Source organism: Equus asinus, chromosome 20 (genome assembly GCF_041296235.1).
Source record: "Equus asinus isolate D_3611 breed Donkey chromosome 20, EquAss-T2T_v2, whole genome shotgun sequence".
Classification (NCBI taxonomy): domain Eukaryota; kingdom Metazoa; phylum Chordata; class Mammalia; order Perissodactyla; family Equidae; genus Equus; species Equus asinus.
The window spans coordinates 83303542-83319115 of NC_091809.1; the positions used below are offsets into that span (position 1 = coordinate 83303542).

The 15574-nt window shown below is 41.8% G+C and overlaps 1 protein-coding gene across 15 annotated transcripts in view; it reads left to right on the forward strand.

Annotated features, from left to right (window-relative positions):
• XRRA1 (X-ray radiation resistance associated 1) overlaps positions 1-15574 on the forward strand; it is a 65326-nt gene that overhangs the window by 21184 nt on the left and 28568 nt on the right. For 10 of the 15 annotated variants that reach the window (XM_070490694.1, XM_070490692.1, XM_070490696.1 and 7 more), the window contains 2 exons: positions 8944-9072; positions 9753-9961. In XM_070490694.1, the coding sequence (XP_070346795.1) occupies positions 8944-9072; positions 9753-9961 (338 nt within the window). Of the gene's footprint in view, positions 1-7297; positions 7572-8943; positions 9962-15574 lie in introns of those variants that run through there. The other 5 variants (XM_070490704.1, XM_070490703.1, XM_070490702.1 and 2 more) reach the window with 4 other exon arrangements.

Sequence of the window (15574 nt, forward strand, 5' to 3'; positions counted from 1 at the left end):
ATTTTGCATATTCCCATTCTGTACACCTGCTGAGGCCATGCCTCTAGCTAGAATGCACTGGTCCTTCCTCTCTTAATAATAGTAACACATATGTGGTGCTTACTATGTGCCAGATACTGTTCTCAGCACTTAATGTGTATTAAGTCATCTAATCTTCACGACAACCCTATTATTATTAGTGTCCTATTATTATCTCCGTTTTATAGACGAGGAAATTAAGGCACAGATAGGTTAAATAACTCACCCAGAGTTACAAAGCCTAGTAAGTGGCAGGCCAGGATTTGAACCAAGTCCGTCTGACTCCAGAGACCATGCTTGTGACCATTACATTCTCTTCTTATGTAGAATCTGTCCATATTCCAAGGCCCAGCTCAGACCCCCCTCCTTTCCCTGTCAGAGGCCTTCCCATCTTAACCATTTTTAAGTGTGCAGTTCAGTGGCATTCAGTATTCACATTGTTGTGCAACCATCGCCACCATCCCTCTCCAGAACTCTTTTCATCTTGCAAAAATTCCATTAACTTTGACTAATGGGTATGACACTTCTAAGAGGAACACCAGATAATCCTCTGGATTCCAAACATATTCCTTTTTGCCCTCAAGGCATAACAGCAGTCATATCTACTTTCGATAAACAGTATCAATCACCCAGCCGATATAGTGCACCTGTCTTTATCCTGCCTGTTGGTTCAGTAGAATGAGGAACGCATGTGGCCAGTAGCAAACTCAACTTCCAGTTAAGTGGAATTGTTCTTTCGTCTTCTGTAAAAGTATTCCTCCCTAGAAAACTCAGACTTCTAACTCAGAAGAGCTCAAAGTTGCAAGAATGAGAAGCAAAAATGCTGCAGGTGGATTATTAGGTATAATTGTAAGAGGAACTACTCTCATTTTCATTCGTTAATTCCTAGACCCTTGTGTTCTGGTTGTGAGAGAAAAAGCATCATTATTGGTTCCTGGTTTATGTGATACTTCATCCTGTAAATCAGCACCCCGACCTCGCAGGGGGTGGTCTTCTAGTTAGTGCAATAAATAAAAGACTGTCAATCATCAAAAGACTGTTTTACCATTCTATTAGGTCAGCTACTTCTGCGTGATGGAGTACTCCATGTCTGTGAGCACGTTATTGCACTTCTTTGCCATGAAATGTGGTCCATGGTTAGAAACAATGTTATGTGAGGTCCCGGGATAATGAATAAGACATTCTGTGAGTTCACAGATGGTGATGCTTTCAGAACATTGTGGTCAGAGAATGAAAATCTGTATCTAAAATGCGTATTTATTCCAGTGAGGAAAATATCACTGCTCCTGCTGTGAAGAAGGTGTCCGCTGTAGTTGTCCTCCTGCTAGATGCCCAGCCAATCCTCCTGGAAATGGTGCCATGGTGGGGGCTCAGCACTGGCCTCTGCTGTTGGCAGGTGGGGTGCTCGGGGTGGTGGCCAGATCTGCTTTGGTGACGAAGTGTGTAGCCTCCTTCCCTGCTGCCAAGGCTGTTTGGCAAGTGCCGGGGTATCCAGCCGACACTCATGGACTAGGCCATCTTGTCCACCTGGTCACTGAGAGGCTTGGCTGCAGTGGATAGTCTCTGGGAGCGTTCACATGGGACACAAGTAACCCTCCCCCTCTGTATCCATTCGGAGAGGTCCGGTCACATCATTTCCCCTCAGATCTCCCTGTCAGCAGCTTTACATTGTTTTTTCCAAGCTTTGACTTTTCAACTAAACCCTTAGCCACTGCCCATGAATCAGCCTGGATTTGAAATTCTAGCTATCTCGCCAACCAAGCAAAATGAACAATCGGATCTGTTGCTCTAAGTTTTACCTGTAGGGAGGATTTCTCTTCTCCTGCCTTTTCAGAGCCACCTCTGTATGGAGTTATAATACTGTAACAGTCAGGCTTTGGTTAGTATTAGCGTATAATGCAAAATCATTTGTAAACCCAGCTGGAGATGCTTCTCCTACATCAGCTGGTCACAGGACCCCGGTTGTGGGTTGATGGAGAGGGAGCGGTACACCAGGAGCAGGCATCGGAGGGCTCGGAGGGGTCTTCATTCAGGGACCTCTTCCAGGTTTGCTTGAGTCCGATCTCCAGTCCTGCTTTCACTTGATGCGGGAGTCCTGCTGCACATTCAGTCCGTGGTGAACAGCTCAGGTCGTGTGGTCACTTAGTGTGGTCAGATATTCGGTCTCTTCCATCACTCAGTAGTAAGCCAGAAACTGTCAAAAGGAAAATATTTATCTGCATAATAGAGCATAGCTTTGCTCAGAGATGATTCTGTAATTGGTGCCTACAAAAGGCTGTATTCATAGAGTGACCCTGTAACTTATCATCTGAGCCAGGACGTAGTTGAGAAGGAAATGGAATACTATTAATTATTTTGGGATAACAGGTGAAAACTCAGACTGTCCTTGAAAACCAGGATGGATGGTTTCAGCACCCCTATCTATACAGCACGCCTATTTGCCTTAGGCATTTAGAGCCCAGTTGGACCTGCTGAGTCATATGCCTAGTGACATAATGCCCAGAAAGCAACTTGCAGTACAGTTGGACCTGCTGCACAGCCTTGTCTTGCTCTGCGCCCCACACAAAACTAGCAGCCTATGGGCTACTCAGTAAATGGATCAGGACAGCACAAATGCTTTATGTGCAGCTTCCAAAATCCAAAAAGGCCAACAAAGCGTTATGCCTTTTTCTTAGTAACAGGCAGTACAAAGCGAAGGATTCTGTCTTTCACATTGGAGGCATATTCCAGCATGCTCCACATCAAGGAAATTAATCAAGGTGGCAGTTTCTTGAATTTTGGAGGAGTTTACCTCCATTCTGTGGCACACACCTATCTTACTAAGGTATCTAGAGTATTTGCATCTTCCCGCCCATCAGGTCCAATCAACGTGATGTTCTGTGGAATACCAAAGTAATCAAGACCCCTGTGTAATAGGTTATGATAGGGCTATAGAGTTGATACAGCCCTGAGAGAAGAGGATAGAGGTGTACTGTTGTGCCTGTCAGGCAAAAGCAGACTGCTTCTGGGAATTCTCATTCATTGATAAAGAGAAAGAAACATTTCACAGGTCCTTAGCTTTATCACAAGTCCCAGGGGCTGTGTTGATTTGCTATCATGAGAAGAGTTCACATATGGAACAGCAGCTGAAATTGGAATCACCACTGGATTAAGCTCACAGTAATCTAAAATCATTCTTCAAGACCTGTCTTCTGCACAAGCCAGATAAACAAGTTAAACAGGAATGTCAGAGGACTCATTATCTTTGTACCTTTCTAGTCTTTAGTGATGGCAGTAATTTCTGCAGTTACCTCAGGGATGGAGAATTATTTTTGGTTTACTGTTGTAGAAGCAAAATTCCTGGGGCTTCAATTTGGCCCTTCCTACTATAATAGCTCTCACTTTGTGGGTCAGTAAACAAATGTAGTTATTCTGTCAGTTGCTTAGTATGTCTGTAGTAATTATACATTCAGGAGCTGGGGAGATAACCACAAAGTGGGTTTATGACTTCACTGAGTCCATTCACAAGCTAAATTTCCATTCTTCCATCTGTCTGGCCTTCGTAATCCCCAAATTTGAGTGATAGACCACTGTGCTTTTCATATCTCCAGACATTAGCACTAATTTGCAGATATTGTCTGACATTGTCTAGTAATCCTCTAGAAAGTCCTAGTTTAGCACTGGTTCACCAGCACTTTCTACAATGCTGGAAATGTTCTATATCTGCATGTCCGACATAGTAGCCACTAGTCATATTGAGCGCTTGAAATGTGGTTAGTGTGACTGGGGAACTGAATTTTTAGTTTTAAGTTTAATTAGTTTTAATTTAAATGTAAATAGTTAGGAAACTGAATGAGAGGCCATGACTCTCCCTTTTGGGAACTCAAATCACTTTTTTTCCTCACCAGATCTAGAGTTTTTTGATTGTATAGATCGCTAACAATTCCAAATCATCTTAATTCAGTTATAGAAATTAAAGTTGTTTGAAGCTAGTCTTCGGTCTCTGCAAGCACCACACTGTCTCCAGTTCACACTTTCTCGTAGGATTTAGTCCTTCAATGTCCTAACTTGAAGCAAGGGCAGGTTATCAGGGCTCCCCTTCTGCGGCACGCACTGGACTCCAGTTTTTGGCCCCCGGACTAGCAAGTTGTCAGAATCTCTGCTCAGCTTCTCAGCCTTTCTGCTACTTCGGAGTCAGCAGACAGCCCTAGGGGAAAATGGCCCAAAATATTGCATGAACCCCTTTTGGTTTCCTCCTTCTCCCAAATCTTGGCCCCCCAATTTTTCACAGCTTGTTAGCTCCCAGATGCCTTGAAGAAGATTGTTTTAAATACATTGATTTTGTCTGGATTTTCTAGCTTTCACTCAGGGGAGAGTTGGCCCACGGTATTTAGTCTGCAGTACCATGAACCTTTCCATTTATTTTGGCCAGGTGCCGAGGGGCAATCAGTATGGAACCATTTTAAACTAAACTAAACTAGCTGGATAGTTTCTGATGATATGAATTTGGGCTGCAGTTTTGCAAGAGGACCAGCCTGCCCTGCCCCGCTCTCCTTCTCTGTTCACTCCAAGGCAGTTATCCCCTGGCCCTGGGCTGAGGAGAATGGGTTTAGTTCTGGTTCAGTCTCTCCTGAGGGTATATCTCTTTAGGATCCCAGATTCACCTGGGGGTCTCCAATTACGTGCTCCACCGTCTGTTTCAACAAGATCAGCAAATGTCCTCAAGGCAAAGGTGGCTTCTTGTGCTCAGTTTCTGTCTCTTGATTTTAGATTTTGACATACTACTTCCTTACTGTTTTGACATCTCTGACATGTTTTTAAATGATAGATCTTTTTTCTTTTTATATTTCATTCACCAGTCTAGTTGTTTTCAGTAGAAAGGGTTGTTACATAAAGTAAAGCAAATGCCACCACTCTACACTTCTATTTCTTTGCATATAAGGTGGGGAGAATAAAATGTGCTCCTGCTTACATCAGAGTGTCAGTTGAAGTCATTGTGCTTTGAAGGCTAGGAGGCCTCATCTGTCCACATTCACTGTCCTCTGTGGATTCCTCTTCTGCCCACCTCTTCAGTGTTGGTGATCCTCAGTAGTCCACTCTCAACCCACTGTTTTGGTTTTTTTTTTATCTTTATACTCTTTCTTAGTAGTCTCATCCTTTCCCAAGTCTTAGGTATTTCTCTACCTCACCTCTGTCTTCTGAACTAGAAGTCCGTATACCCAACTTATCATGCCAAACTCATCACACACACGCCCATTCCAAAATCTCCTCTTCCTGTGTCCCTGCCCACGGTGACAGGCGCTGCTGTGCATCTGCTGTGCAGTTGTCCAGGCTAGAAACCTGGGCATCAGCTTGAATTCCCCCTGTACCCCATCCATTCAGTCACCTGATGCTGTGACTTGTACTTCCCATTTCTGTTATCCTCCTGTTTGATGTCAGCCTCCAGTTTCTCACCTCCCAACCCATCCTCCTTACCATCAGCCAGAGTGATGTTTCTAAAATGCACATCTGGTTCTATCACCACCCTGCGTAAGGTCCTTCAGCAGCTTCCCAGGGTTCTAAAGATAAACTCCACTAACGTTGATCACGAGGCTTTTCATGACCTGACTGCCTACTTCTCTAGCCTCTTTTCTCTTCACTTTTTTCTATTTCACAATACACCGCACCTGTTCTGAACGTTCGCATCTCCATTTCTGGATAGATGACTCTATTATCTCTGTCTGAGTGAGTTAAGGGGGTCATATTTGACCTCCTCCATCTTTAGACTGCTCTCTTACTTGTTTTGACTGACGTCTGATACTTTGGCTCTCCCATTAGGCCTATCCCCTTTCCACCTTGGACCACATAAGTCGACTGTCTCAGGCTTGACCAGCACAGAGCAGAGAGGGACCGTTACCTCCTTTTTTAATCACTGTATTCCTAATGATGCCACCTGGAAAAGCACTAGCTTTTTAGCAGCCACATTGTAAGTCCTGTTTTACACAAGCAAGCTATTGAGCCGTGTGTTACACTCGTCTTAAGCCCTCATCCTGTGTTTGCGTGCTGGATTGTCTGTATCTTATCACAGAAGCTGATTAACATTTGAACAGACAGAGCTTGCTAAATTTCGTCTTGTTTGCCACAGCCCTTGGTTCAGTCTGTTGAGCATTATTTTTAGCCTAATCCAAAGTCTTAGAATGTAAAGTAAAAGAAATCCTCTTTCATCATGTAGATAGAGGAACTGACTAGGCCCAGAGATGCTTGACACCACCTAGCAGTCACACAGCAAACAGAGCAGCAGCAGCACCAGAATCAGAGCCCAGGGCTCCTGATCCTCACGCCTGTGCTGCTTCTAATATGCTTCTAATATTCACACATTCCTGAATCCAACCACTGGGTCATACTCTTAGCTTCTAAAAAAATTAAGTTAAATCTATCAGATTTTACATGATATTAATTTTTTTTTTTGCCAAGAGAAGGTATAATAAAAATAGCACCACTTGAAACAGCTGGAAATCCACTACTAACAGATTCCTGCCATTTCAAAGCGCTCTTCTCCAAAAACTGCTGTGGGAAAGGCTCAGTGGAGGAGCCTGGTGCTTTCCTCTGAAGCCTTGCGTCTTGTCCTCCTCATCCACCTGTTGGATGTCCCACTATTTTAAGGCATCTCTTTTAGAGGCAGAATGAAACTTTTCTATGTTATAATTAAGGGGAAACTTTTAAAAGGGAAAGCACTATAACTTGGCACAAGAGACAGGACAGAGCCAGCTTCTCTATTATGGAGTTTAGGAGAAACATTCTGAAGGCTTATTCTTCGTTGTTTTGTATTTCTTGGAGTAAAATTAAGATTGGTCAATTAATTATAAATCAGCAGAGCTTCGGGGCACCCTCCTGTAATTCAGTGTATGAAAGTTGGTCCTTTTAGGAGGAGGAAAAGAGTCGTCTGTGACCTTCAAATACCATGGACTAAAGGCTTCATTCCTTCTCTGCTGAGTGTCTCTAGTCTTTGGATGTCAAGCCTGTTCCCCACACACTGCCTGGGCTCTTTCTGAAACTGTGTCTGACCTGTGCCTTTTTTAGTCACACCTGCCATGGTTCTAATCTACAGAAGTCCCTCAGTATTAGAGTAACAAAAAGGAGAGGTTTGCTATAAGAACATTGGGGCATCTTATGGTCATGCCATAGGGACCTACTGGATGTGGGTCCTGAGCATTAGGGAGCAACCCGGAAGTTTTCTCTCAGCTCTCGCAGCTGCTCCTCTCTGAGCCTCACCCCGTTTTTCTTTACAGGTGAACTGCCTGTGTCTCTCTGGACCCCATGATGGGAAACATGACTGCCCAGAGCTTCTAAAGTCATTATAGCTCCAGCCACAAGGGAATGGTTTTTCTCTGTGTTCCTCTTCCTCTCTCACAGTGGTTAAGAACACAGCAAATTCTCTCTCCATTCTTCATGGTTTAGCTTAAACATTGCCTTTCCTGAGTCCTCCCCACTAGAGTGGGTGACTCCCACCAAGCTTTGTGCCTGCCTCTGTTACAGCATTTGTCCCACTGCGTGCAGTGTGTCCACCTCCTTCGCAAGACTATAAGCACCTTGAGGTGAGGGATGTCTTCTTTTTCTCTTTTTATTCCCAGTATCTGGCTCCATAAGTGTCCGTTAAAGAAATTCATGAATGTGAATGAATAAGTGAAGGACTATATACCCTCTCTATATTTACCTCTGAAATATTCCTGACTTCAGATGTATTGCTACAGGCCTTTGTGACTTTTGAACGCACTGCGTACTTTCGTCACACTCTCTCTGGCCCAGGCAATAGCTACTTTTCCATCTCCCCATGCTTTAATCCACATGGGGCTTGAAGAAATGATGTGAGAGGTGGGTGCTGCAGGAAAGAGCCTAGGGTTCTGAGTCAAGTTTGAGCTCTACCACTTTCTACCTATAAGACTTCAGGCGAGTCACTCTGAGTTTGAGTTTCCTCATCTGGAAAGGAGATAATCCCTGTCCTCCCCAGTGCTGTTCAGAGATGATATATATGAAACACCTAAGACAGTGCCAAGAATGCAGTAGGCTCTGAAGAAATGTTTCTTTCCCTTCCTCTTGTTGTATGCACATTTGTGGTTTATATGTATGTATATCTATCTGTGACTGGATGTTGATGTATTTATTTGGGCGTGTGGAAGGGATGGAGTTGGCGGGAGGAATGAAAACATGATTTGAGTCATCTGCCTTTGTGTACTTAAAAAGAATTACCTAGGCCTCATCCACCTGGGAACACAAATGAGGTCACATTAATGGTAGTACCTAAAATGCCACCAGTTCTTCCTGCCCCACCTGTGTGATTCAGGACCTCGGCCTGTTAAATTCTACTCTTGGGTGTTCCTGGGAGTCTGCAAGAGTTTGGGTTTAAAAAGAGATTTTTCATCTCCTTACTGATGTGTGAGTTTTGTGAAGTCACCTTAGAGGAGGGCCTCACCGCGGCCAGCCTGCCTTGGCCCACTCCGTGGCAAAGCTGTGTCCATGCCGAGGGCATTGTCTCCTGCTGCTCTCAGGGTTACTAGTCCTGGGGGTGACACAACATACCCGGGAGTCTGCCCTGATCCAAAGTTGTGCAGTATTCTCCCTGCAGAGTGCTTCCCCCCAACTTGATCATGTCTCGTTCACTCTGGTATTTCCCATGAGCACTACTGGTGCCCCCTCCTGCTCCAACCTGGTCTCACTGAGTCCTTCAGCGAATGTGTGTAGCCTTTCTCCACACAGAAGACTGCACGTATGAGTGACCTTTGGAGAAGGGGTCAGTTGGGGAGGGAATTCCACCTTCCAGTGACTCTCTGCAGGCACCTCTCTTGGGCCCTAGAGAAGTTTCCAAGCTGGGTAGGCCTCTTGATCGATTCCCCGTCCTCCGTTTCTTCCTGGGGAGAGTGGAGCTTGTCCCCTGCCCTTGCTCATTACCCAAGATCTTTGCATGCACAGGGAGGCATCTGTAACGTCGCTGACAAGCAAGAGGTACATCCTGAGGTTCCCAGCGCTGGAGACACTGATGCTGGATGACAACGAACTCTCCAACCCCAATTGCTTTGCCAGCCTGGCCGGGCTCCGGAGGTAAAGCCACAGCCTCTCTCTGCAGGGCCCTCTGTAACCCCCAGCCTTGCTCACACCCTGACTGCTGCTCTGGAAGCCAAAAGGCCTGGCTTTAAATCCCAGCTCCACCACTTATCCCTGCTGTGTGGCCATGGGTAAGTCATTTCTCCCCTCTGAACTTGAGCTCAGCCATGCAGGTGGGGCATCAATAAGGACATTTCTGATCAGATAACTGGATTATAAGTGGCAAAGAGAAGGGAGGGTAGGGGGAGATATTACCAGAGAAAGTATCCTGACACTGAGAGAGGAGACAGAAAAAAAAATCAGAATCAGAAGATAAGTTTAACTGCTGAGTTCTATTTGGTTGAAGTAATGAAAATGCTGGCTTTTAAATGGTTAAACTTTAGATCCCTAGAAAATTTCCTTTGGATTCAGCTACCATTTACTGACCACTACTTGGTGCCAGACCATTTACATTGTCTCCTTTAATCATCACAGGAACCTTGAAAGGTTAATAAACATTATCCCCAATTTAGAGATAAGGATATTGAGATCCAGAGAGGGTAAGTCACTGGCTCAAGGTCACACAAGAGGAGTAAGTGTTCAAGCATGATTCCATGTTCTTTCCCTAAAGTTGCTTGGTAAATGTCCATGATGTGTCATTATTGCTGTGATTCTGTATTCATTTTCCTTAATTGAAGACTGAAGAAATTAAGCCTGGACCAAAACAGGATTTTCCGGATCCCGTACCTACAGCAGGTTCAGCTCCGAGACGGGTCGGGGGACTGGGTTGGAGGCAGGGGGAGTCCCCGGAAATCCACACTGCAGCCCAAGTCGTGGATCTTTGAGTCCTCAGATGAGCAACCGGATTATACTGTACTGCCCATGAAAAAGGATGTTGACCGGACAGGTGAGTAACGCCTCTTGTTCCAGAGACCCTAGCTCCCTGGTGGGAATAAGCTTCTGAGAGTTTATTCTGCAAGTCTGTGACTCCCTGGGGAGCAGCTGCACTTAAGCTCCTGGGCCTGGGGAGGTGGTGGTCTCACATGAATTATTTCAATGCTCCTAACTGGTTCTCAGTTAAGATGCTTTTAAAATCTAATTGAGTAGATTTTTTTTTTTTAATTTCAAATAACAAGAAACTCAGAAGTAAGGCTTTCCAATGGTAGTTAATTCCAGGGTACATTGATGTTCTCAAGGGACTCAGGTTCTTTCCATCCACTTTTCTGCCATCCTTGGCTTTCTTGCCTGTCCCTGTAGGCTGGTTCCCATTTAGGTCCCCAGATGGCTACCACAGTGCCAAGAATCACATCCAAAAGGGAACATTCAGAGGCAGAAAAGAAAAGAAATGACACCTTTATAATAAACCCAAATCCCTTTATACATGAGTATATTTCTAGATTATATATTCTGCTCCACTGGTCTAGTTATCTATTACTGTGCCAATACCACACTGGTCTTTTCTTTAGCATCTATTTTAAATTGAGGAATAACTAACGAAGTAAAATATAGAAATCTTGTGTAGAACTTGAATTTTTACATATGTACACTCTTTTTTTTTTTTTGCTGAGGATTCTTGCTGAGCTAACATCCATTGCCAGTGTTCCTCCTTTTGCTGAGCAAGATTCACCCTGAGCTAACATCTGTTGCCAGTCTTCTGTTTTGTATGTGAGCTGCCGTCACAGCATGGCCACTGGTTGACGAGTGGCAGAGGTCTGTGCCTGGGAACCGAACCCCAGCCACCAAAGTGGAGCATGCCAAACTTAACCACTAGGCCACCAGGGCTGGCCCTGTACACTCTTTTAACCACCACCCATATTACAATATAGAACTTTTCCAGTATCCCATGTGGTACCCTCCCAATCAGTACATCCTCCAAGACTAATCACCATTCTGACCTCTGTCACCATGGATGAGTTTTGCCTGATTTGAAATTCATGTATGGAATCATACAGCATGTGCTCTTTTGTGTGCGATTTATTTCACTCAGTATTATGTCTGTGAGATTCATTCAGTTGTTGCATATATCAGTAGTTTACTCTTTTTCATTTCTCCTATTTGTTCCATTTATACCATAATTTATTTACCCTTTTTACTCTTGATAGACATTTGGTTATTTCTAGTTTGGGTCTATTATGGATAAAGCTACTATGAATATTTTTTAAAATCTTTTGGTGGACTTAAGTACTCGTTTCTATTGGATATATGCCCAGGAGTGGAATTGCTGGGTCATAGAACATAAAAGTATGTTTAGCATTAAGTAGACACCGCAAAATACTTTTCCAATGTGGTTGTACAATTTTCATTCCCATATTAATGAGACTTCTAGTTACTCCATATCCTTACAAATACTTGATAATGGCAGTCTTTTTAATTTTACTTATTTTTTTAGGTATGTAGTGGTATCTCATTGTCGTTTTCATTGCATTTCTCAAGAGACTAATGATGCTGAGTACGTTTACATATGTTTCTGGGTCACTTTGATATCCTCTTTTGGAAGTGCGTATTCAAGTCTTTTGCATGTATTTAAATTGGGTTATATATCTCTTGTTGATTTGTTTGAGTTCTTTATATATCCTGGATACAAGTCCTTTGTAGATGTATTTATTATAAAAATCTTTTCCCAGTCTCTGGCCTGTTTTTTCATTTTCTTAATCGTGAATTTTGATGAACGGAAGTTCTTAATTTTAATGAAGTTCAATTCACCAGTCCTTGATGGTTAGTGCTTTTTATTTCCTGTTCGAGAATTTTTTGCCTATCTCAAGCCATGAAGATATTTTCTTCTAGAAGCTTGATTGTTTTAGTTTTTACATTTTGGTGTATGATCTGTCTAAAATTTTTGTGTATGATGTGAAGTAGAGTCAAAGTTTACTTTATTTTATATGGGTATCTAATTGACCCAGCACCATTTATTGAAAAGACTCTATCTTTTTCCCTACTGAGTTGTAGGCGAGGCACTGTGGTAAGGCAAGTGACAGTGTGCGTGTCTAAATTGCTGTAGCTTTATAACTAGTTTTGATAACTGATAGTGAAGTTCTCTAGCTGTGTTGTTGTTCTTCAAAATCACTATAACTATTATAAGGCCTTTATATTTGCATATAAATTTTAGAATCAGCTTGTCAATTTCTACACAAAATCCTGCTGGAATTTTTATTGGAATTGCTTTGAACCTACAGAACAATTTGGAGAGAACTGACATCTTTACGATATTGAGTTTTGTAATTCATTAGAATAATATAGCCCATTTTTTAGGTCTTTTAAAATTCTTCTCAAGAATGCTTTGTAGTCTTCAGTGGTGAGATCACGCACCTCTTTCATTAGATTTATTCCTAGGTATTCGGTCTTTTTTTTTATGCTATTGTCAATGGTATTGCTTTTTTATATTTCATTCCCACCTGTTTGTTGCTAGTACATAGACTATTGAACTTGTATCCAGTAACCTTTCTAAATTCACTTACCATTTTTAATCATTCTTTTGGATTATCTGTGTTCATGATCATGATACCTATAAATGAGGACCATTTTATCTCTTCTTTTCCAATCTTACACCTAATCTTATACCTTTTTATTTCTTTATTTTGCTGGCTAGGACTACCAGTACAATCTTGAATAGAAGTCGTGCTAGTGGACATTCTTATGTTGTTCCCAACCTCAGGGGGAAAATTTTCAGTATTTCAAAATTATGAGTTAGATGTGTAAATTTTTGTAGATGCCTTTTATCAGATTAAAGACATTTCCTTCTGTTCCTAGTTTGCTGAGAGTTCTGTTATGAATGGGTATTGAATTTTGTCAGATGCTTTTTCTGCATCTGTTGAGATGGTAATGTGATTTCTCTTTTTTAACCTATTAGTATGGTTAATTACACTGATTTTAGCCTTGCATTCCCAGGATAAACCCCACTTGGTCATGATGTGTATTACTGGATTTAACTTGCTGATATTTTGTCAAGGATTTTTGAATCTGTGTTCGGGAGATATGTGGGTGTGTTAGTTTCCTTTGTTATCATGTTCTTGTTAGGATAAAATGAGTTTGGAAGTGTTCACTCTTTTTCTGTTTCCTGGGAAAGTTTGTAGAAGATTGATATTATTCCTTCCTTAAATTTTGGAAGAACTTACCATGAAGCCATCTGAGCCTGGAGTTTTCTTTGTGGGAAGAGGTTGGAATTATTAAAATGTAGAAGCTTGAAGGAGAAGCCCCTTAGAGCTGAAACTTAGACCTCTGAGGAGGAGACGCTGCTTGACTGCTGGTAGCTCTGAGTTCAGATGGGCCTTGTGGAGCTGAGACCCTGCTCGCTGAGGCGAGAATACTGGCCAGTTGGTGCTGGTATCTGTGAGGGAGTTAAAACTAAGCTGGTTTATAAAGGTTGGAAAATGCAAACTGGATTCAGCTGCGGCTGGGGAAGGACTTGCTGAAGCTGGGGTGAAGTAACGGTACTCCGGTGACATTCGTGGGAATCACAGACAGGAAACCCAGGGGAAACCCCCAGGGAAAGCAAGCCCCTTCTTCCTCTTCCGGCTTTACAGTCTCCCTGTAGCAGCACCCACTGCTGTCAGGGTCTAACAGAAACCAGCTGGCAAAGCAGAAACATGGTTTTCAGAGCCCCAGCTCCAGCATCGCACAGCAGAATAGAGAAGGGTAGGTTTGGCAGTAAAAAGTAATAGCTTTCGTAATTGGCACAATCATGTTATTCAGATTTCCCCTAAGATTATGTTTGTGTCTGCTTGGTTTGTTAACTTCAGAAACAGGTGTATTAAAGTCTCTTACCTCTGTTGTGGATTTGTATCTCCTTGCATTTCTGGCAGTTTTTACTATTAAGTTGGTTCAGTTCCCTGTTGTTATGTTCATGACTATTATCTTGGTAGATTGTGTCTTTTAATCACTGTAAAACACTCCACTTTGTCTTATTCATACTTTTGGCCTTGGCCTGGGCTTCCATTTTATTTGATATGAATATTGATTTTAGGATATCTCAAAAACAATATAATCCTTATTTTTCCCAATATGGATCTTTTTCTTTTAATATAAGAATTTAACTCACTCACATGGTGAATGTTGATACGTTTTGACTTATTTCTACCATCAGTAATTCATGTTTTCTATTTACCATGCTTTTTTTCCTTCTTTTTTGCCTTTTTGTGGGCACCAATTGAGTTTTCCCTCAATTCCACTTTTTCCTCCAGTTGTTAAAGTTGCACATCTCATTTCTATTTCTAATGATTACCTTAAAAATTTTAATCCACATGTTTAAACTCACTTTTGTCTATCAATACCTAGAACCAACCAAATCCAAACTTTCCTCTTTAATAAGAAAAAAATCTTAACGTGTTTATCTATTCCACTGTACCCCTGTCACTTCCCTTAATGTAATAAACCTTAATAATTTGAGTTGGTTTTAATTTTTTTAATTATGCATCAACAATTTTTTACACTGAGAGATTAAACTGTTAGTGTTTCCTTGTCATAGCTGCTCGTAACTCCAGTTTTCCTCCTTCTTAGATTCCTTGTCATGTGTGTGTTTGTATAACTTCGAAGCAGAGAGTTGAGTTAGTAACACAACTCAGGGCATGGTGCAGTGTGTTAGTCTATGCAAAGCTCCTCTTGCCCTATTTTATTTTTTTTTCTTCATCCTTAATCCTTATTCCCATTTCCCATGTTCATATAAATATCTCTTCTTGTGCTGGATATATTTTCATAGATATATGTATCTTTGTAAAATATATATTATTTTGTGGGTAATGTGTTTGTAATTATATAATTGTAATATGCTGTTGAACTCATTCTGCTACTTCATTTTTTTTGCCCAACACTATTTTAAGATTTTTCCATGTTGCTGTATACCCATCTAGTTCCTTGCTTTTAATTAATGCTTCATATCCCACACTATGCTCTATCCACATTTGTGGTCTATTCCCTTGCTGATGGACACATAGGTTGCCTACAACTCTCTGTTACCACAAATAGTGCTGCAGTGAACAACCTTGTGTATATCTCTTACATTAACCCCTGTGCCAGTGTTTTTCTGGAATATTTACCTAGGAGTGGGAGTGATGGATGACAGGGTGTCTACATACATAGTTTGAATAAGTGCCACCTGATTGTTCTTCAAAATGGCGGGTCTAGTGGACATACACACTAGTAGTATGTTAGGGTTCCTATTTCCCTACGCCCTTGCCAACACTTAGTGTTACCCAACTTTCTAATTTTCTAAGTTTTGTTATTCTGGTAGGTATAAAGTGATATTTCATTATGTTAATTTGTGTTTTTCTAATTACTGGTGATGTTAAGCATTCCTTCATTTTTCTTAGCCATTTGGTTTTCAACTTCTATGAATTTTCATTTAATATCCCTTGACAGTTTTAACGTCTTAAATGTCTTTTATTCTGTCATTACCTGACTATTAACTTTATAATGGTCTAGATCACATTTTGAAGAGAAATTCTTAATTTCGATTTAGCCAAATATATTAGTTTCCTAGGGCTGCCATAAAAAAAACCCACAGACTGGGTGGCTTAAAGAACAGAAA